Genomic DNA, 24155 nt, shown 5'->3' with positions numbered 1-24155 from the left:
TTTATGCCCAAATAAATCTGTTAATTTCTAAGGTGCCACAAGGCTCCTCATTGTTTTTATTAAAAGCTATGAAGATCAAATTGGATTTATGAAAATCATAAATTAATTCCATACAAAAATCCTGTGGCTATTTGGTTTTATTTTGTTCAACAGCCCAAGTTTTGTCAAAATGACTAGCCTCCTGGAAAACCTAAGCTTCAGGGGCGAAATCTTGGCTTCGTGTTAATGAAAAAACTTCCATCAGCTTCAGTGGGTCTAGGATTTCACCCCAGATTCCTCACTGGAGTAAAGAGGCATTGATGAATATGTAAAGTCAGAGGCTGGGACTAGTTTTTCTGAAAAGAGATAGAAACTTCATGGAAGGAATGAGGAGGCAGGCAAAACTTTGTCAAAGTTTTCCATGAATCATCTAAAGTTCTTAAAGTGTTTAACAAAGACTAATTTTTAAACCCATTTTAAAGATGGAGAGAGTGAGACACACACAATTAAACTGGCCTATGTCACAAGGTGAGTAAAGAATAAAAATCAAGATTTCCTGACTTCCAATTCTGTGTTCTAAACACTACACTATAATTAGTTCCAGTGCTACTATTGTAGGCACTCAAAGAAACAAATCAATTATTAACTTTCTAATTTACTTTGTGTGTCTCATTTGCAAAGTAGAAAGCTAAGGCTAAGGCTTCTCTCTAAGTACACTATAGTTGCTTTCATAAATGTCACCTTCCAGAACTTGGTGACTTACTACAAAAAGCCTCTCCCCTAATGCAAAAGCAGAAGAGCCTCTCTAGATATATAGCACTTTTCTCCTAAACTTCATTTTTTCACAGTGCGCTTTCATACTCTACAGTGAAATAATTTACTCTTTAGTTTCTTCTGTTTAAGTTAAATATCACTATGCAAAAAAACACCTGGCTTCAAATTCAACATTTGCTGACAACCTCATTCCAATTTAGAAGCATCTTGCGCTCCACAAATAGTGGCACTGATACTGCAATAGGGCCACTACTGTGAAATACAGGAGTGGTCAATGTGTGTAAGGGTACCAGAATATGGCTATTTATGCATTTGAATTAGATTTTACATAAATTTCTAAAAATTCCACTTGCAACGTACAAATAGGAAGTGCTCTGCTTTTTACATACTATATTGAGAGAGAGCCGTAGAGTTCTTCTAAAACAAAGGATGAGTGGATACAGTGGTTCTCAACAGTGGCACAAGTGCCCATGGGAATATGCATAGGTCTTCCAGGGGATACATCAACTCGCCTGGATATTTACTTAATTTCACAGTGGCTACATAAAAAGCATTAGTGAAGTCAGTACATGCTAAAATTTCATGCAGACAATGCTTGTTTATATTGCTCTATATAGACACTGTGCTTGGAAAAGTAAGTACAATACTTATATTCCAATTGATTTTATAATTACATGGTAAAAATGAGAAAGTGGGCAACTTGTCAGTAATAGCATGCTGTGACACTTGTATTTTTATGTCTGATTTTGTAAGCAAGTAGCTTTTAAGTGAAGTGGAATATGGTGGTATGAAAGACAAATCAGACTGCTGAAAGGGTACAGAAGTGTGGAAATTACTGAGCTAAAAGGTTGGAGATCTCTTTGCTCTGGTAATGTATTCACTTACCTTAATCTAAAAATAATCATGTTGCAAAAAATGTGTAAACTGCAACTGCACTGGTGTTTTCCAAAGCCCAGGAAGAACAAGATCACAAGACAATTAACCATCTGCCAATGGCAAATAAAAAGTTGAACTCTTAAGAGTATTTAATTACTTTCTTTAAGCAAGGTGACTTGTGTTTTGACACTCAATGTAATGTCCTTTTTTACAATTAGTGATTGAAAATAAGTTAATGTATGCTTAATACTCATCTTATAGAATTAACTGGACTAGAAACCTAAAACAAATCCTTGATAACCTGATCTTGATGGTACAATGGAAAAAGTACTCTAATCCTTCAGCTGCGAAGCCCTGGGCTGAAAACCTTGCAAAGGATACATGAAAGGATCAGGAAAACATAGGGCAGGTCTACACTTAAAACACTGCACTGCTGCAGCTGTGCCACTGTTATGGTGTAAGAGTTCTTGTTTGGTCCTGAGTCCCTGCCCAGTGCTCGGGCCTGTACGTCCTAGCCCGGTGGCCCTTTTAAAAACAGGGCCAGAAGGTGGGACAACAAACGAACAATTCCCCACAGTCAAAATGGCGACCCAGGCCCTGGTTCAGGGGAAGACACACAAACAGTTTCTGCAGCACAAGTGGAAAGGAGGAGACTGCCACATGCACGGGTGGCAGGGAGGACATGGGCCCTCTGTACTCCACCATGTCCCAGCCTAAGGCTCTAGCAGTGGCAGCCTGACAGCCACTGGGGTCAGCAGGGAATCCATACCAAAGCCCGCTGACCCAGCTTAAAGGGTGATCAGATCCACGTGATCATCCGTTCTTCCCTATGGCCACTTCCAGACTCCTCCTCTGGTTGTACCTGTTCCCCTGGTCAGAGCAGGTCCCCAGGGTCTGTATGGTCCCAGACTAGATGTAGGGCGAAAAGGGTCTCATCCTCCAGGCCAGGGCCTGGTGGTCCAGGCCAGGCATCCGCCCCAGCCGGCTCCTCAGTCTTCTCAGGGTAGGCCTCTGCTCCCTCTAACAGCCGGCTTCTGGGCCTGGCTTTTATATTTCCTGCCCCTCCCACTGGTTGCGTCTTAAAAGGGCAAACTCCAGCTTAGCCCATCTGGGCTCAGAGAGGGGTTCTCCTTCCTCAGGGTCAGTGAGTAGCCATCCCTGCTCACTACACATGGTTTAGTGAAGATGCTACTAGGAGACAGAAGAGCATCTCCCACCAGTGTAGTTAAGCCACCCCCACAAGAGCTGGTAGCTGTGTCTACAGGAGCAGATGTCTCAGTGCCTTGGCACTATCTACATGGAGGGTTAGGTTGGTATAATAGTGTAGTTATACTAAGGTATTCCAATGTAAGATTGTAGTGTAGAACTGCCCTGTCAATTGTTCAACAGTGCCACAGCTCAAGCACCTCTACGGCTGTCTAAATCAAATTGGCTGATGGCACCATGAACACTTTGTATCAATACCCAATCTCATCTCCGCTCATCCACTATACTACAGTTAAAATCAGAGCCTAGCCTATACCTGAAACTTAAGTCAATCTAAGTCAGTCTCTCCCTTGTAAGGACAGGATCGAAGATACATCACTCCAGGAAATGTGGCAAATTCACACTCTCAGAGCATTATAGTTAGATTAACGTAATCCTCATGTAGCTTCAGCTAGGTTCTGGTCAGAATTCTTCAGTCAAACTAGCTACCACCGCTCTGAGAGGTGGATTACCTACAACAACAGAAAAACCTCTTTGATCACTGTAAGAGGCATCTGCATTACAATTCTACAATGCTATGGCTGCAACACAGTAACTGTTCTTAGTACTTAAAGATGTCTACCATTTGTACAGAAATACTTTTAAAACTGTCATTTTTTAGCTTGATGCCATTCTATGATTGGGGTTACCAGGTAGTCATAAAAAAAATACCGGACATGCTTCATGAGGGGCGGGAGGAGGGACCGGCCAGGGCCGGGGAGCGGTGCAGGCTGGGAGGAGGGGAAGGCGGAAAACAGAGATGGGGGAGGGGGCAGCGGGGCTGGCTGGGAGAGATGGGGGGGCCGACGGGAAGCAGGGCTGGTCGGTGGGGGGAGGAAGGAGGGGTCAGGTGAAACAGGGCTGGCCGCAGGATATCGGGGAGGGAGGAGGGCGGCCGGCAGGGGTGGAGCTGGCCGGGGGAGCTGAGGAGGAGGAGGAGGGGAGAACTGGCCGCCGGAAGAAGGACTGGCTGAGGGTGCAGCGGGGCTGGCCGGGGAAGATCTGGAGCAGGAACCAGCCAGAGTGAGGCAGAGCTGGCGACGGGAGGAAGGAGAAGGGAGGAAGGGGGGAAAGAGTGGGAGGGACTGGCTAGGGAAGACCGGGAAGAGAAGTCAGGGAGAATCAACAAACCGGGCAGCTAGGAGGGGGCGGGGGAGCGAATCAGCCGCCGGGACTGACGCGGGCTGTGCAGATCTCAGGGTGCGCCGGTCCTGCATGAGTCAGTCCGGCTGCAGCTCCAACACACGCTTGAGCAGCGCACAGGAGCATGGACTGGGCTGCCCCTCCTCCTCCTCCTCACACGCAACCAGAGGCTCCCAGTGTCTATTGCGCCCTGCCTTCCTGACACTTCCCCCACCCCATCCAGGCTTCCATCTGGCGCTCAGCCGGAAAACCAGAAAATACCGGACATTGCACATGTCCGGTATTTTCTGGATTTTTTTTTTACTGGACAGAGGGCCCAAAAACCGGACTGTCCAGTAGAAAACTGGACACCTGGCAACCCTATATGTGATATAACTGAAAGGGACTCTATTTCATTTGACTGCTTGGCATCAGATCCTATCCTTACATTTTATCTTCCATCCGCTCCTCCTTACTAGGGTAGAAACTAGAGCAGTGCTCACTAACCAGCAGATCGGGATCTACCAGTACATCTTGCAGCCTCTGACAGGTGATCCTGACTGGTTTGTCCAGGAAACTATCAAGCACTGGTACTTCAGTTGCCCCTCCACCCACTGCCATGCTACTCCTGCCCTCTGCTGTGGAACTTTGCCCCTGGCAGCCTCCTGCTTGCTGTGCAGGATGTGGGAGGGGGGACGGTGCTGTGTCATGGCGTTCTCCTCCCCCCCTCAGCCCCCGCAGGGCTCTAGGTTAAGAAACACTGCCCTACTTTATTTGCATTTTTATTTGAATTACAGTAGCTCCTAGAGGCCCCCATCAGGAAACAATCCCATTATACTAGGCTTTGTGCACGCACACAGAGATTGGGGAACCTTTTTTGGGTGCTGGCCTGCTGACCTGCAGAAAAATCAGTCGGGGGTCACACGCAGGAGAGAAGGGAGAAAAAAAGCAGGGAGTCTCAGAGCCCAAAGCAACTGGCTTGGTATTGTGTGGCTTGTGTTGTGGAGCTACAAATAGCAATACTTGCCCTCAGTCTGGAACCCAAGCTCTGAAATCCAGTGAGGGTGCATGATCTCAAAGCCCAGACTCCAGACTGACCCTGAACAGCTTCACTGCTAATTTTAGCATGAACCTAAGCCCACAGCATGAGCATGAATCCACTAACCTGTGCTCTAAAGCTCTCTGCCATAGGATATTTTCCTGTGTGGGCATAGCCTATCAGACAGTCCCTGCCTCATGGAGCTAAAAAGGCTATTTTTAAAATTACATGTACATACTATAAAATCCAAAACAAAGGATAGAGCTCTTGGATGCTTTATAAGGTTTCTAATCACCAGGCAGCATGTCTTTCAGGATATATTGCTCTGGGTATACATTCTGTTCTCATTTCATTATCCTATAGCACTGAAGCATCAGGATATGGGTTTTCAGCAAAGAAATTAAACAAAGCAACCAGCCATGAATATAATGTAGTGAAGGATTTGATTCAAAAACTAATGAATGACCCAAGTACAGAAGCTTATCAGCCCCTATTCCCAACAGGCAGGGTCAGAAACAAAACATTCATGGCCACAGTGACAATGCGCACATATTAACAGTCAGGACTGATGGTGAACTAATCTAGGACTACTCTGTATGATCAGATATAGCTTTCAAGCCAGAAAGCCATAGTCCATAATATTACCTAGGTATCAGAAGCTGTAGCTCAATCAGAAATAAATCATAATGCCCTCTCGGTCCTGTCAAACACAGACTTGTTGGGGTGTTAACATTTTAAAATTTGGGGTCAAGTGCATACCAAGCTAAGAACGATAGGACTAAGTGACAATAAGACATGCATATTTGAGAGATTGAGACCACAGCCAGAAATGAGACAATCTAATTTTCTTCTCTCACAGGCAAAGCAGAAGTCTTAGCTGTGTGTAGACAAGCATTCCAATTTCGCTTCTTCATCCCCTCCCATTGCAAACTGAAAACTGAGCTGATACTAGAGTCACAGGCATGGTTAAGCGCAGTCACAGTTGCACAGGGTCAAGCATATATGATCAGAGGCATTGTTATATAGATTGGTATGGAAAAACCAAATTAGAAGCTAAGGAAATTAATGTTTTTTAACATATCAGTGGAAGATTATGGTGAAACTACAAAGACAACCACACAAAATCAGTTTTCTGCAATCTTTGTGACCATTAACTACTCACGTTCGGCAATTTGCTGCACAGGAAAGCCCAAGTAGAAACTGAACTCCACCACAGACAGGTTCCTCAGGAGCTCACTGACTTCAGATCCATTCAAGAATCCATATGTATCCTTAATGGCAAAGACAATGTTCACAGGGCCCTGCCGAATTGCCATTTGAGGCTTGCTCAGAGTTATATTCAGTATCTGAAAGACAAGGCCAGAACAGGTAAGGAACAGCAAAAGCACCTAGAATAAATAAGCTTTCAGGAAAAAAAGGCAACGTCTTATTAATCTGTTCAGAGTTTATATCCAATGAATTTTAAGGGCAAGTAACCCTGGTGTAAACACTGATAAACTGTGGAACCCCAAAATCTTAACTTCTATTAAATATCCTCAATATACTCCCACCACTGGATCATCCATTGAAAACATGTGATGGAACATTGAACTTCTTGGTTAAAAAAAGCGCACACAGCTAATATGAAAGGACATCAAGTTCTACATGGCCTAGCAAACCAAATGTAGGCAGTCTATACCTCATCTAATATTAATGACATGCTGAAAAACAACTGCAAGCCAAAAGGAAGGGAGGTATTTTCCTCAGTGCATGCTAGCATTCTTACCTGCACTGTGACATTGTGGATACTCTGATGTTTTCTCGCCTCCATGAATGCCATTGTCAGCCCTTTCTCAATGTGCTGGCTGAAGTTACAGAACCCAATATCAACGTTTTGAGGCACAAACTGAAGAACTGAAGATAAAGAGTATATGTTATTCCCAGATATGAGTGCCATATCTGCACTGAAAGGAGAGAGTAGGGAAGGAGGAATCCCTCCCACTCCATGAATGAATTAGTTTTCCATGAAATCCAGGCTGCACTCACAGCAACTGAAAGTCCAAACAGCATTGCTCAAGAAATTAATAACTGCAGAAGTTGTTCTGGATTGAAGCACAAAGTTATTTTGTCACAAAAATCTGATATGACAATCAGGCCTACCTGCTGTCAAAAGATTCAAAATCCACTACTTATTATAGGCTACCAAAGAGATCCCAGCTGCAAACAACTAGTGTTATATGACTCTAATATGAGTCAGTTATCTGAAGCTCTGGAATCCCTTGAATTATCCAAGATTTCTATGAACATTTTTAAAAAGAGGACCAGCAGCAACCTTCTTTGTAGATAGTGAAGTCTAATGTTCAGTTTGATTGAAAGCCTTCAGCTTTGGTCTACCATGCAGCCAGTGAGACCAGTCTGGCACCTTTGAACAAAACTTAATATGCATGCATACATTATGTATAATGTGTGCGCACAGCACCTGCACGTGTGTATGTGTGTAATTTAATATTAAATTATATGCAAAATAAAATTAAACATTTTAAAGAAAATAAAAAACATTTTCTCCTTTATGTACCTGCTGAGACCCTTGTTCAGGGTTCTGTATTTCCCCTGGAACTGTCTGCAAATGGTAAGTAGCCAGCAAAGATAAAGGTAGATCTGGAATTTTCCACCATAATAAAACTACTAATTATTAAAGCATGGTAAAAGTGCACACTCTCCATACACTGACTTTGCTAGAGACATCACTGGCTATAACACAAATTAAGGAGAAGAACACAACATTGCATTCACCTCTTGCCAAGAACAGAGTCTGTATCAATACTAAGGTGTGTGTGCGTTCGTTCCTCCCCCTCCCCCTCCCCCCCCTCCCTCTCCCAGAACTCACCTGTGCGAGCTTGGAACCTGGGCTCTGGCATGGTGAAAGAAGGCTGCAGTGACAGGATTACAGGTGCCTGACCTTGAAGAAGATTGCTGTTCATAAGCACGTTTATGACAGCTATTGCCGTGTAAACAAAAGGACCTGATGTCACCAAGAAAGAGAATTTTGGGGAAATTTTATAAACCTATGGAAAAGAAATAGAATGATCAGCATCAATTTTGGCAATAGTACTCACACCTCTATTGCACAGTTCAGCTAATGATCCTAAAGCACTTTACCTACATGGATGAATTAAGCAGCTCATCCTTAACGGGTAGGAAAATACCTTAATTTTACAGATGGGGAAATAGAAGCACACAAAGTCAGAGAGCTGGAAAAAGAATGAGTGATTCCATTCCAGCCCAGTCCCTTTGAAGAGTTTACCCAATTAAAAGTTGAGTACATTCACCCTTTGCTTTTACATAAAGCACTGGAGGGATTTAAATAGCCATGAAGTCGGGACTTGAGTTTTATGTATCATCTCTAACAGCACGGTATTCACCACTCTGCACTATGTTGGAGGGTACTATAGGTTCTATAGCAATGCCTGGCTACCTACTTAAACAAAAGCATGACTTCTTGTTTATTGAACATGCATATGGTTGTTTATATATCCTATCGACTTGGGATGTTTGTGTGCGCACACGGAAGCGCGCGTGCAGGGGGTGTTATACAGGAAGCAGTAGACGCAAAATGTATTTTTAGATAATACAATTTTATATGTACTTTTTTTTCAGAAAACACTCCTTTCCATTATTGCAGCACAGTTACCACCAATAGGAGCCGCCTCCCTGCAATTCATAAATCCCCTCCTATTCCTTTCAGATGATAATTCTAGTGTTGGGCTCTATTCTGAAGGGCTCAAGTCAATACATAAAAAAATCATCTATTGGATTTCGAATACAAAGCCAATAATATTTTAAGGAACTATAGAACAAGAACAAGGTAAAGGATTTAATTTTTTGAGTACAGGCAGTCCCCAGGTTACGTACAAGATAGGGACTGTAGGTTTGTTCTTAAGTTGAATCTGTATGTAAGTCGGAATTGGCGTCCAGATTCAGCCGCTGCTGAAACTGACCAGCGGCTGACTACAGGAAGCCCAAGGCAGAGTTGCTCTGCCCCGGGCTTCCTGGAATCAGCCTCTGATCAGTTTCAACAGGCTGACTCTGGACGCCAGTTCCGACTTACATACAGATTCAAATTAAGAACCCCAGGTGTCCCCAAGTCAGCTGCTGCTGAAACTGATCAGCGGCTGATTCCAGGAAGCCCGGGGCAGAGCAACTCTGCCTCGGGCTTCCTGTAGTCAGCGCTGGTCAGTTTCAGCAGCGGCTGACTTGGGGACGCCTGGGGCAGAGCAGCTGGGGTGCTGCCGGGTTGGTCCAGTAGCGCGCAGAGCGGCGCTGCAGGACCAATCGGCAGCGCCCCAGCTGTTCTACCACAGGCGTCCAGAGAAAAGCCTGGTCTGCTGGGGGGGGGGGGGGGGGGGGAGGAGAACGTACTAGCTGCGCCCCTCCCCCCCCAGCAGACCATGGAGACGCGGGCGGCGGACCAAGATGCACCGCTATCCCACCGCCCGGGTCCTCTGCGGCTTTGCTCCGCGTCTCCCTGGTCTGATGGAGACCAGCCTGGTCTGCTGGGGGGGGGGGGGGGGGGAACGTACTAGCTGCGCCCCTCCCCCCCCAGCAGACCATGGAGACGCGGGCGGCGGACCAGGGAGACGGGGAGCAAAGCCTCTGAGGACACCGGCAGCGGGACAGCCGCGGCGAGTCTGGGCTGTCCGCTGCCCGCGTGCTCCGCGGCTTTGCTCCACGTCTCCCTGGAGAGTGTACTGAAGTGGGAGGGCTCTAATGTTGGCTTTTTGTGTAGAAAGTGTAACACAGTGTGCTAGACTGTGTGTGCTAGATAGAAGGAACTGGGAGTGCGAATAAGTTGGAAAGTAGGTGTGTTGATTGGGTTAGGAGAGACCTCCTGTTAGAGAAAGAAATGTGGTAATATACAGGCAGTCCCCGAGTTACGCGGATCCGACTTATGTCGGATCCGCAGTTACGAACGGGGTTTGTTCTGCGTCTCCCTGGTCTGCTGGAGACCAGAAGACCAGGGAGACGTGGAGCAAAGCCGCGGAGCACGTGGACAGTGGGACAGCCCAGACGCGCCGCGACTGTCCCGCTGCCGGCGTCCTCAGAGGCTTTGCTCCCCGTCTCCCTGGTCTGCTGGTCTCCAGCAGACCAGGGAGACGCGGAGCAAACCCCGTTCGTAACTGCGGATCCGACATAAGTCGGATCCGCGTAACTCAGGGACTGCCTGTATATTACCACATTTCTTTCTCTAACAGGAGGTCTCTCCTAACCCAATCAACACACCTACTTTCCAACTTCTTCGCACTCCCAGTTCCTTCTATCTAGCACACACATTCTAGCACACTGTGTTACACTTTCTACACAAAAAGCCAACATCAGAGCCCTCCCACTTCAGTACACTTCCTCATCTTTACAGAGAGAAGCCAGCACCCTTCAGGCCTTGCCCAAATAATGGGATACTCTGAAGAATTTGAAGTTGAGGATCAGCCTTGTGGAAGAGCATATGGCGCTACCAAATGCTAGCTTACGCGTCTCTTAGGGCATGTCTACACTAGGAAATTATTTTAAAATAACTTATTTCAAAATAACTACCGAAATAGCTATTTCAATATTGTATGTCTACACTACAGGGAAGCCTCAAAAAACAATCAATCAATCAATCAATAAAATAAAATAAAATAAAAATAAAAGCTGAGGCAGGCTTCCTTAACGTGGATGCGCTACCTCAACCTAAAGCCCCATGAAGCACTGGGGAGTAATTACTTTGAATGACTCCGGGGAGAAGTTATTTCAAATAACTATTTCAAAATAAGCATTATTCCTCATGGAAAATAGGAGTTGTTATTTCGAAATAACCAGCCCATTATTTTGAAATAATGGGCTTAGTAGTGTGGATGCACCACTTGTAGACCGGGACTTATTGACACTTATATAAAAGTACAGAGTAATAGCAATTAATTTTTAGAGGATTTTTTTTTTTAAAGATTTTTTAAAAAAGAAGTGCAAGAAAAACCCACAGTATCATGGGGGAGGGAGCAAGAAAGATATATACAGATCTCGCAATATTCCTCATAATTAGATGCCTAAAGTGTGTTGCCATCAGGTTTTATTGTAAATGGATTCAAAAATGTAGCATTCAAATTAATTCATTTCAGCCCATTTTGCCTGAAGTTTACCCTTTTATGTCAAGCAGAAATGTTTTCAGCAGCTTCAGTTTGTGAAATGGGAAAGGAATGACAGAGAAATGTTGTCTATTCACTACAAAAGAAGACAGGCAATAAAAAAAGAGGAAACAGTTTTCAATCATGCAGCTAGAATCATTTGGTGTTTTCCAAAGTAAAACATGGAGAATGAGAACAGCACAGCATGCACTGATATTGATGTATTTTAGTTTGACATTTCAGCAGTAAGAAAAAAAAAACCATGACAAGTAACACATCTGAGTTCCTCTCTTTTCTACTTCAGCACAATGCAGATCCAATCTCCAAAACTCAGATATCCCCTGAATGCCCTCAAACAGTAAATACACACTTTTGTATTTTTGTGCTCTTATCATAGCAGTAGATACAAAAGAAAAATAATTTGAAATTACAAACCTAAAGACAAAAGTCAAAGTTTTATGCTTCACCATCACCACTGTACCAAATGAAAGATAATAAAAAGTATCCTGAGAAAGCCTTTTATTTCCCAAAGGTCTCTTACTGAGGTCATCAGGTGCTAAAACTAACATGCAAAGCTTTTTATGCTTTGAATTATTGTGTGTGAAAAAAAATGTACTCCCTAAGATTCTAAAGGCAACATTTTCAAACCATACGTAAGCACCAAAACAAAACCAGTACAAATTACAGAAATGACAAGCACCCACAAATCTCACTTAAGTGAATGGGAGCCACAAAAGCACCTCTGAAAAATAAGACCACTTTTATTAAGATGCCGAGCCATCACTTTAGTGCCTACATTTAGACAGACAGATTTGAAAATTGTGGTCTAAATATTAACAGGAGAAAGAACAAGTCTTGAAACATAAATAAATACCATAATGACCTGACTAATGTGTATTTGTACTACTGGCTCCTACATGATGGAATAAGAACTGATCAACTATTCTCAGAAGCCCTAAGCAGCAGAGTTGACAGATTCTCCTGAATTCAGATTGCAAAAGTTGAAAGAAAGCATTTTCAATTCCTGTTTAAGATTAACATTTGATCACATTTCAGCTGAGCAGCAAACACATCAAACTGAAGCTAAACATTTTATTTTTTTGTAAAGGATACCTTGCTACTATGCTAAATTTAACAGAACTGCCTCCTGTTTTACTATGCATACCCTGTAAAAATGAAACCTCTGTAAGCTATAACAGCAGATGTAAAAAATATTAAAAACAAAATGCACTAATTTACTCAAGTTTTACTATACATAAACTAGTTAATGTAAACCATTGTCCAAAGAAAAGTGTGTTTGCTGGGGTAAGTACCAAGGCAGAATCTGTTTAGAAAACTGCATGTCTGCAGTCATTAATACACGTTACTATATTGTACAGCTGTTAATTTTAAAGACTAACAACCTTGGCAGTATTCCCGTATTGACATGAATTCTTTTTGTTAAGCGAGGGAAGTAAGACCACTTCAACTATGCATAGTTAAAAAAAGCCACCCCCAATGTATCACAAAAGAAAACACATGGTAGTACATATGACAGAGCAACATACACATGACTGATTCTAGAGAGATGTTTTTTCCCTTTAATGAGAAAGAATTTGCAAATGATGAACCAACTCTCAGAAGACTAGCTGCACTATTTATGAGCAGCTCCCAGCACCCTTAGCTCCCATATAGCCCGTCGAGGCCACTGCATGGCAATAGTGGACATGAAAGGAATGAATTTGAAAGAGGAAAATCATAAAGGGGCCGGATATCAAATGTTTGCTTTGGTGATCTTACAAATATTTAGCAATATGTTTGGTTTTATTGCAGTTGACATCGCCATGTCAGCAGAAGTTTCTCATGTTACTGAAACTTAGAGGGCCAGTTCTCAGCTAGTATAAATCAGTGCGCATATGCTGAAGTGAACCTCTGACTTCAACACAGCCATTCAGATTGACACCAGATGAGGATGTGGTCTATACTTTGGAATCGCTGGGCTTGTCTAAATGGAAAAGAGAAAGGCTATTTCATTTCAAAATTGTTTATTCTGCAAGTCTACTCCAAAACCACCTATCCTACACAACACAAACTATTAATGTACAATGTAAGCACAGAAACCAATAATAGTACTTGCCAGTCATAATTATTCACAATTTGCCCCCCCCCAAAAATCCAGTGAAAGAGCTTATCAGAAGAATCAATAGATCAACAAACTAACTTATATCCCTTTAATTCACACCACTCTACTCCCATAAAAAGTCTAAAGCTGGATGAGCCCTGTAAAATTAAAATGGCTTAGACTAACAGAAGGATTTGAATCCAAGACCTTGACAGTTAAAATTAACAACTTCTACCACCTAAACTAGAGGACAAAATAATGTAGCTAGCAGAAATTCAAACCTTTGATGTGGACCAGCTACCAGATGGCGACAAAGATTCACATTCTTAGGTAGATCTTTACTGCAAATTTAACTTGAGTTACAACATTTGAACTTCTCCACTGGAGCTAGCTTAGCTTGGATGGCAACAATCACACTGCAAAGGTAACTGTAGCCATACTAGAATTATTGAATGCACCAGGGTGCTGTAATGAACCAAGTGAGATGGTAGGTCTTTCAGAGGCATACTGCTTGGTTCTTGGTGCTACACTCGTGTCTCACTTTTGTGACGTACTAAGAGAAAAGTTGTCTGTACTTTCTGAGCACATGTACAGAAGAGGTCTTACATCATCAACTCACCACAAGTATACAACTTCAGGTTTTGTGTCCCTAGCTTGTGTTTCCATGTGAAGACCCAAATCACACTCAGAATGAATGTGTACCAAATATTGGCATTAATGGGAACCGTGGACAGATAAAGGATGGGAGATGTGGAGCAGTCTTTTGGCACCAGTTTGTTGCCCTTAGAAGTTGGCAACATACTTTGCTAAGGAGATCCCACAGGCTGCAAGCAGGCAAGATGAAAGGACAGAGACAGCTCAGGCAGGTTGTCATAGCTGAGAATTCTCTTTATATTGACCAGTGTTCCCTCCAAGCTGCAGGCAGCACAGCTTCACAGGAGCTGACTGACTGGGCGGGGCTGATTAATCACCTGTGAAGCTGTGCTGCTGGCCAGCTTCGAGGGAACACTGCTGACCAGCTGTTCCAAAATACCCAGTGGTGGGAATTAGGGATGTTACATATCGGTTAATTTAATAGTCGAGTAACCTCATGAATTCTTATTGGTTATTTGACTATTCTATAGTCCCCAGGGGTGGGTCTGGCCACCAGTGCTCTCTGGGCCCACTCTCAAGGAGCCCCCTGCCACTCCAGTGCTGCCTTTGTACCAGAAGCGGCAGCGCAGGGTGCCAGGTGGAAGCTGGTCTGCGAGGGAAGCCAGTTTAAAAAACAGCTCCCCTTGCGGATGGGCTACTTACCACCCCACGCTGCTGCCTCTGATGCAGAAGCAGCAGCAGAGATGGCAGCAGCCCCTGTCCGGGTGCGGAGGAAGGGAGCTCCTGGACCCAGCGCAAGCCAGAACTGAGCCAGCTTGCCTACCCACCTGGTTCCTAATACACTTTAAATGTAGAGCCGCAGCGGAGGTAGGTCCTGGATCCGACATGAGCCAAGACTGAGTTGGACTGCTGGCCAGCCTGCTAAAAAACTTACTGTCCGGGGAGGGGGAAAAATGCGTGTAGTCTATAGTATTAACCTAAAAGCTTTTGCTTATTGGTTAATTGGTTAATCAACTATACTATTACATCCGTAGTGGGAATGCAATGTACGGCAAACCTGGGATGACCAATAGCAGACCCAGCATTTCCACCAACTTTCTGGAGCTGAGAGAGGAGCTTTTCCCAGCCAGGGTAAGTGCATGAGACAAGTCGTACACATTCAAAAGTGTGTTACTGTTATCTGGAAGCTGGCTTCTCCCGACTAATACAGTTCAAGTGGCTAATCAGTTTGGCATTGGAAAACAACCATCGGTACTGTGGTGATGGAGGTTTGCAAAGCAATTATAGTTTTAGTGGATGGTAGTTTGGTGAAAACTGGAAGTATTCATGAAATAATGGCAATCTTTGAGCAAACAATCTGTATCTGCAAAGATAGGCCACAGGTATTTGCACTGACATCTGCGAATGCGGATGCCCATAGATATAAAACTGATATCTGAAAATATGCAGGGTTCTAGATAGAAAATTAGTATCTGCATCCACATCCATATCAGCAAAAATGAGCTGCGGATACCTGTGTCCACATTCACAGATACCCACAGATATAAAGCATGTATCTGTGGATTTTCAGGGCTCAAACTTTATGGGATGTGCTAGCAGAGAGCATACCTCCAGCGTATTTTGGAAATTCTGCCTTTTTGAAATTTAGCAAGCTGGAACTCCCCACCTCCTTCCCGCTTCCCCAGGATAATAGCAGGATGTCTATGAGAACCAGCTTACCCTCTACTGCCCTGGCTCACAAAGCCCTACTTTGATGTGAAGAAATCTGGAGAAAGTTTAACTGTATCATGTGCATCTGCATGATGTTGGTGAACTGTGTATTTGGCTGACTGAAGGTCAGATAACATTGCCTACAAAACCATTTCGACCGCAGCTTCTGTAATGCCAATCATGTTATTGCGACACGCTGTGTTCTGCACAACATACGTTAAGCTAAGGAAGAATATGCTGGGAAAGACTGGGGCAATGATTGTGTCACTTTACAAAATCATTACAGGCAGCCAGAATGTGCACCAGCTAAGGCCTGACTCTGAAAGTGTTAGGGAACTAACAGATTCCTTTGGTTGGAGGGGGAAAATAAGAGAATGTAAGCACTTACTGTAATATGCTGTACTTGTATGAGAATCAAGCACTTGAATATATAATGGCAAACCATGACAAATATAGGACATGAAGGAACCTAAGGAGATCATCTAGTCCAGTCTCCTGCACTCAAGGCAGTTCAATACAATCATATCAGTCTTGTTCCCAAATTCCATAGGGTATGTCTACAATACCACCCTGGTTCGAACTAGGGTGGTTAATGTAGGCAACCGAAGTTGCAAATGAAGCCCAGGATTTAAATATCCCGGGCTTCATTTGCATCTTACCAGGCGCCACCATTTTTAAAGCCCCGGTAGTTCGGACTCCGTGCCCGCGGCTACACGCAGCACAGAGTAGGTAGTTCAGATTAGGCTCTCTAATCTGAACTACCGGTACACCTCGTTCCACGAGGAGTAACGGTAGTTCGGATTAGAGAGCCTAATCCAAACTACCTATTCCGTGCCGCGTGTAGCCGCGGGCACGGAGTCCGAACTACCAGGGCTTTAAAAATGGTGGCGCCTGGTAAAATGCAAATGAAGCCTGGGATATTTAAATCCCGGGCTTCATTTGCAACTTCGGTTGCCTACATTAACCACCCTAGTTCGAACTAGGATGGTAGTGTAGACATACCCTTACATACCAAGGGGCAGCACAACAAAAGATGTTATTGAGAGAGTAACACAGCTAGTGCAGCTGACAAAAAGTAGAAGAGTACAGGGAGTACAATACCATGCCATGTGTAATGAAAATACACATAATCAGAGTACTTCCTGTAACTCTGCTGGGCACGGGGCATTCCTCCACCTATCCGTAAAGTGAACCTGAAAAGGCCTGTCCTCTAGCACCTCCCCCCGCACAGTAATAGAGATGTGTCCTCATATCCGCCCTAACCATACAAGGGCAAGTTGCTCACTCTCTTACCCAAATGAGGTGACAGGGTCCCCGGCTGCATCCTTCTTAGGCTGTTTCTCCAGCTCTTCCCCTGGAAGTCCTGGACGAGGTCAAACTAACTATGCCTCTGTTCTGCCTCATCTGTGACTGCAGTGGCTGGTACGGACCCAGGCTCTACAGTCCTCATCTGAGTTCTCACACATTCCAGGGAGCCTTTGAAGTGTCAAGGTTCTACTTGGGTTCCATGACTGGGACACTGCTGTGCACCCAGTGCAGCTCCTCAGGGAGTGGGGACAGTCTATAGCAGTCATCAGGCCAGGACTTGTGGTTCTTTGCCTGGCAGTACAAGTTCGTCATGGATTTTATCTTCTCTAGTCCAGTAAATCCTATTCTCAACAAGTTTACTGGAGGCAGCATCGGAAGAGTTTTGATTTCAGGTCCTAGACCTGAAATCATTCTCACTAGTCTCATACCAAAGGTCCACAAGTACACTGGTGTCTGCCTCAGGCCACTGAGATGCATGCTGGGAAAGTGCTCTCTCAGATGCCATCTGATCTGAAGCCGTGCAAGAGGAGTGCTATGTAAATATTATGGGTGCAGAAAGCAGCATGCTAAGGCAGGGTCTGCAGACCAAATAGGCTATTTATAAAGCTGGAGGTAACATTTAGTTCTGAACCAGGGAGCAAGTAAGTGAACACAACAGCATTAGAGACCTGTCAGCACTCAAGCGGACTCTACATGCATCCACAGAGCATGCAGTAGCTTGAGTGTCAGCAGCACTCAATCAATATCCTGACAAGCCACCTAGCTTGAGTTTAAAACATCAATGCAAGCTAGAGATTTGTGAGAGTAGACAGGAGCACCACTTTAAGTTTCTAGGGGGCTGTGCCCTCTGCTCGCTAGGCTCACCTACCCTCCCACCCCCACCAGCCACTTTCACTTTGCTAAGGTAAGACTGTTGACGCTGATGACGTCATTATGTCACCCAGCAGGAACATTCTGTTGTTCTGCAGGAAAAAACTTTTGTATATATATAGAGGGAGGGAGACAGACAGAGATCGAACTTAGGATAAATTTGCAGCAATTGCAACACAACCTGACAGCCAACACATCCAAACTTTGTACAATCAAGGGAGGCTATGCCAATCTATACAGCTATAGGGCTAATATCTCTTTAAGTTATGTTTATAATAAAGCATGAAGGTTTGGGAAGTTAGCATTATCCCAGATTCAAATAACTGAGTCACTAACTCCCTTTGTGACCCTGGGGCAAGTTGCAGGACCTTCTTGTGCCTCAAGCTACATCTTCATTGCATAGTGAAATTGTTACCCGTATGCAGATTAGCCTACCTCAAGTGAGAATAACTCTGAGAAATAACACTCAAGCTGTGCAAATGCTAGGATTACTGCACAGAGTAGTGTTGCTTTGAGCTGTAGCCACTCCCCCCCCACCTCAAGTTACAAGCACCACTGCACTCAAGTTAAGGATTGGTGTATGTGAATGGGAAAACCAACTGGGGTAATATACACATTATAACTCAAGTTAACTATGCAGTTAGGACAAGACTTCAGCCACCCAGGAAAGCTGGAAAATGTAAAAAGGAACCTTGTGCAGAATGAAATGTTGCATCTGTGCTAAGATATTATGGTCAAATGAGGGGAATGCTGGAAAAAAGCTCTTTGTTTATAAAACTTGGTTTGCTGAATGGCTAATACACTAAGTATAAACAGCAGATGTTTAGAATATTCTTCTAAATATTCACTGGAGTTAACAATAATAGTTAAGAATGAAAGAAAACTGAGCCAGTTATTCAAAAGGTAAACAGAAACACACCCAAAATGCTAAGCTGATCAGACCCCAAAGAGTTATATTTTAAGACAGACTAATAGACCAGAACAAATAGTAATAGAGAGGTAGACGTGTTAGTCTGATCTTGCTAAAACAAAAGGAAAAACTATGTAGCACTTTAAAGACTAACAAGACGGTTTAATAGGTGATGCGCTTTCGTGGGCCAGACCCACTTCCTCAGATCATATTCTGGAAGAGACTTGGCATGACCATATATACCAAAGGAATACAATGAAAAAACGAACACATTATTAAACTGACAAATCAGATTTAGTACAGAAGGTGGGGTGAGGGAGAGGGAGGGAAGGAGGGAATAACTATTTATGAGTCAATGAATAGCTAATCAGGGGTGGATACACTTAAACTGGATGCTTCTGTTGACAATCAAATTAAACCCTCACCTGAAATCCCTAATCTGAAATCCCAGGGGTGGAAAAATGGCATATTTACAAACTATTGTTTATTTATCCAATTTTTTTTAATTTCAGTTAAATTACCTTTCATCTTTTGGGTGGGAAATCTCAAAAGAACACAGTATCAGCACTGTTCTATGTAGAACTCAGAGGGCTAACAGGAGGCATAAGTGAAAAATCATAGGATAGGAAGAAAGATTTAACTAAACTTTTTGAAACTTTGAAGCACATTTAGCTTAAATTTGGCACAAAGTTTAGGGAACATTTTCTAATTTTCACCCATCCTGAAATAGCATTAAGCTGCAAGATGCATCTAAGCAATTCCCAGCCCTTTCAGACATAGCAAAGACTTTAGAACTCTTATTGACCAGCTGGACTACTTCACAAATGACATTTATTGAACTGCCTTCTTTACAGTAATGCATCAATAATTTTTGACTGTCACTTACTGTAATACTGACTGGTTTTTGTAGAAGGCCTTGCACTTTATGTACAGCATCTTCAAACTAAAAGAATGAACTTCCAAAGTATGTAAAGGATCTCTTTGAAGAAGAAAATCTGCAGATTTTAAAATGACCTTTAATAATTGAAAATTATTTCCATGTTCTTCATCCTACCACGTCTTGAGATCAGGATTCCACACTTCTCCCTAGCTTTCAGGAGAAGACTCCCTACTTTGTTTTCAGTGGTTGGTATGTCCCTGAACTGATATTTTAGATTATATAGGCTTTTCAGTTATCTTTTGATATTAACTATGCAAAAGTTAAGGTAGATTGAAACGGGGGGGGGGGGGGGGGGGAGAGAGAAGCGCTAAACACAGCAGCCAATGAAGAGGGTGAGGTGTGGGGGAGTACCATTTATTCAAGCCAGAGAGGAAGGTGAGATTCTTTAAATCTGATACATTGTAAAAATATAAATAAGAATTAAAAATGCAAGGGTTTTTTTAGGTATTCTTGTTTAACTTAAAACAAAATTCCTCTGTGCTTTAGAATCAATGGGGAGTGTGTTTGTTTTTAATCATTATTTCATACAGGCAAATTAAAAAACATCAACAAAACACACCAAACTTTAGCTTTATGCCAAGTAAATAATGTACACATTTGCTACCACTTACCTCCAGTTCTACTGCTCGCCTGAACTGAAGTCTCAGCACTTCTTTGATGGACTCACTGACATTTTCTAGCACAGCTGTTCGGGCCAGCACTGGAAATTAATGAGATCCAGTAAGTACACGTTAGCTTCATCCATAGTGATTTGATTCAGTGTTGCATTTTAGTTGTTTGATTCATGACAAAGCAGAAAATGAGGTCAACTGTGATCAAGGTGTAAAACACAAAGGACAAGATACATATAAAAGTGCAATTATGTCCTGAAAAAGTGACTCCTGAAAAGTGCATAACTTGCTGGATTCTGTGCTTATTCTCTCTCAACTTTTTTCCATATCAAATCTGTTCCTCTGCTAGTAACAGTCGGACTAGAAATTCAAACTGGATTTGAAAGTCAAACTACATTATTTTTGACTTGTGCACTTGCAATAAAGAGTCTGCTGTTGTAATACAGCTAACAATTCTAGAGGAGGCATAAGCCAGAACAGAATGCAAATCACTATCCAATAACTGTGTTAAATATATACTACTAAAAGGCATGAAAAAAACACCACCTTATATTTGTTTTAAAAAAGTAAGCAAACTTACTGATTACACAGAGGCAGACTATTATTGCTAACAATAACCACACTTTAAATTACGACTGTGATTATTCAAGCAACTGTAAAATGACATCTTCGTGTTTTGTGGTTATTCTCCATCAAATATTTGCGTAATAAAATTGATCTGTTTACAAATCCAAAAAAGGGGGGGAGGAGAGAACCTCTTTCTTACCATTAGCACAGCCAACTCATTCTTATATCTGGAAAAAATTATACAGTACTCTGTTCTTTTTGTTTTATACATCAAACGCACATATTCTGGCCATAAAACTTCAATGGAAATTTTTTGTGACTGACATCAAATACGACTCTCACAACCGTAGTACATTAGCTCAGCAGAAACAAGGCAACTTTATTTTTAAGTACAAAAGGTCACTTTTCTGATCATAACCACACCGAGTCCAATGAAAATTATCCAAATACTATAGGTACTTAGCTAAAGTTCATGTGGCAAAATAAAATTTTAGTGATAGCTAGAAAAACTGACTTCAGTTTCACGTGTTTTAAAGTTTATTTTAAATTATGACATTTATAATCAGTCTCAATATCTTCAAAGGGAAATCCATTCCACCCTACTATATTAAATGATTCTGTCCAACGGTTCTGTTGAATACTTTACACTTAACATCAAAATTATCAAGGAGTTGCAGTAAGCCTACATGTATTCAAGATCAGTTTTAAAGCACTATTTGCATCCCATTTGTGGACAAGGAACAGGTTTTGTGCAGAAAAGTTTAATAATTTGTATAAGCAAGGAATACAAACCCAGGCTGCAAGCATGGAAATCTGGCCCTTCACAACAACTACATGTAAACAAGATAATCCACATCCCATGCTGTGTTCCTTTCCAATGTGTATTGAGCACCCATGCATGTGTAATTTAGATAAGATTTGCATTAGAAGGTGGCATTCATGAAAGTGATGAGGGGGGGAGAGAAAGGGGAGAATGAAGAGTAGTTTACAAACAATTTTAAAGAAAATAACTGAAATGAAAGTGAGCTTTATCTTACCAGCCATTATTAAGTAAGTGTCAGGAACAGTGATGTCACAAACATATGGTTGTCGGGTGGTGTTGATAATTATAACTTCAGATGGAGTTGTAGCCACTACAGCAGTAGAAGGGGATGAGGAAGTACTTGAGCTGCTCTCAGTAGTTGTACTATGGCTATCTGTGCGACTAACGGTGGCTGAAGTGACGGTAGAAGCACCTGTTATATTGGTAACTTCAGTTACACTAGTTTTTGTTGGTGTACCAAATTCAACTGAAGTGTTTGTGGATGGAGGCAGCTGTGTGGGTACAAATGATGTGACCACACATATTGACTGTATAGGTGAAGCGATAATGCTGCTCGCTTTTGTGCTCAACAAAGACGTATATGGATTTGTTGTAAAAGGTGCTGTGCTAGCAGTTGCCTTGGAGAGAGATGTTAAAAGCAACGTGTAGTTAACAGTAGCACCGATATCCTCATCTGAAGCTGTAACAGTTGAGAGAAGGGATGAAGGTAAACTTAAGACAGGAGTTGTCTGAAAACTGGTAAACCATGAGGTTTCATCAACCAAGATATTGCTGGTTAGAACAGATTCCGAGTCAGAAATGGACAGCACCAGTGTAGGAACTGCTGATTCAAGGGAGAAGAGTGAAGACTCTAACTGAGAGGTAGCTTCTGTGAAAACTGAGGTAAGCGAAACTTCAGAATCCATTAGCAAGACTGATGTTCCTTCTAATAACTTGGAGAAGTCAGAGTAAAAACTTGAAGACATCACTTCAGGATTGTGTGTGTTTGAAATAGAGAATGTATTGGAATATAGATATGAAGTCTGCCAGGGAGAGAGTTGAGAAATCTCTATATTTGTCCTGTCAGTGGCAGGAAAGTCAGCTGAATCCCAACTAAAGGAAGCATCAAAAACTACCGATGTCCCCAGCAGCGTAGGGGAGACCTGAGGTAATAGTGTTGATAAATCACTTGGCATTCTTGAATAAAAGGTGGATACAGCAGATGATAAAGATGACCAGCTGCTAGATTCAAAGAAAGATGGTGTTGATAAAAAGATGGATGAAAAGTCTGAGATATTTACAGATGATTTGTCTGTAGAAACACTTGCAGGAAGGGTTTTGTCAAGCAAAAGCACAGATTCCGAGGGCATAAATTCAGGTGATTCCACCAGGTCTGTATGTTTGATTGTAACTGTTGGTACATTCTCACTTGTGGTAAATTCAGATTCAAGGAGAACACTGGTGATACCAGAAGGATTTGTTTCAACACCAGATGTTAAAGAAACAATTTCAGTAACAGGGAAAGAGAATTGAACAGAAGTAATATCCAAAGATATTCCCTCAGAGGGCTCTCTGTAGGAAGAAAATATTGTTGTAGACATTATGTTAAGGCCAATGTCCACACTGTTTGAAAAAAAAAAGTCTGACTCAAAGACTTCTTCAAGTCTTGAAGAAAATGAAACAACGGGTCTTGATGGAAATGTGGTATCAAAAACTTCGGGAGCTGACTCCTCCAGTTCATATAGGTTAGAAATTACAGTTGTAAGTGGAGTAATGCCTTTTTCCTTAGAGTCTGAGAGTGACAATGTTTCAATATAATCACCCGAACCAACATCATGTTCTGTGTGTCTAATTGAAAAAACTTGTTCTGGTGGAACTGAGGTCAAGTCACAGTATGAACATGAAGCATATGGTCTAGTGAAAGGCACTGGGCTCACGAACTCACTGAAGAGCTCAACATGACTTGATATTTCTAAATTGCCAGGCAAATTTGGTGTTGCACTGGAGGATTCATGAAAAAACACATGTGTAAACAAGTCATCAGTAACAAAAGTATCAGAGACAATGGAACTAGGAGCTGAGTGAACTGGGAAAGAAACATATGAAGGACTAAGTGGAAACAAAGCAGACTCCATGCTGGTTTCCAAACCAGGTGTTACCCTAGAAATGCTTGCAGAGTTGGTCGTTGGATCCAAAGTTTCTGTTGCATCACTATTCAAATCAGGGTAAGCTTCAGTGTATTGATCAGTACTTTCTACCAAAGCATCTGACGTAACGTGGGTATCCTCATTCTGCTGTGTCATGAGAAGAGATGACCCTTCTGTAGTAGTATCAAAAGGCAAAATACTGCTCTCTGTACTTTGATGTGGTTCAGACACCTCTGAGAGCAAGGAAGAACTTTGCGGCTCTGAGGAGAAATCAGAAAAATAAAAGAAAAAAACCTGATTAGTTACAATGCAGTCAAGTGCACTAGGACAGCAATCAGGAAACTCTACAAATTGTGGTTAGTAGACAACACTCTCAGAAATTCTAAGTCAATAATCAGAAAATGACAACCAAGACAGAGCTAA

The 24155-nt window shown here is 42.6% G+C and overlaps 1 protein-coding gene across 4 annotated transcripts in view; it reads right to left on the bottom strand.

Moving 5' to 3' along the window:
- Positions 1 to 24155, bottom strand: part of KIAA1549 (KIAA1549 ortholog) — a 185446-nt gene that overhangs the window by 76513 nt on the left and 84778 nt on the right. For all 4 annotated transcript variants that reach the window (XM_075939466.1, XM_075939447.1, XM_075939458.1 and 1 more), the window contains 5 exons: positions 21821 to 23992; positions 20217 to 20305; positions 7902 to 8079; positions 6801 to 6928; positions 6198 to 6381 (listed from right to left, as the gene is read on the bottom strand). In XM_075939466.1, coding sequence (XP_075795581.1) covers positions 6198 to 6381; positions 6801 to 6928; positions 7902 to 8079; positions 20217 to 20305; positions 21821 to 23888 — 2647 coding nt within the window. In that variant the 5' untranslated portion in view covers positions 23889 to 23992. The remainder of the gene's footprint in view (positions 1 to 6197; positions 6382 to 6800; positions 6929 to 7901; positions 8080 to 20216; positions 20306 to 21820; positions 23993 to 24155) is intronic.

The sequence above is a fragment of the Pelodiscus sinensis genome, chromosome 1, assembly GCF_049634645.1.
Source record: "Pelodiscus sinensis isolate JC-2024 chromosome 1, ASM4963464v1, whole genome shotgun sequence".
NCBI classification, from domain to species: Eukaryota; Metazoa; Chordata; order Testudines; family Trionychidae; genus Pelodiscus; species Pelodiscus sinensis.
Note: the sequence above shows the minus strand (reverse complement) of the source record. Positions and strands in the feature narration are given on the sequence as shown.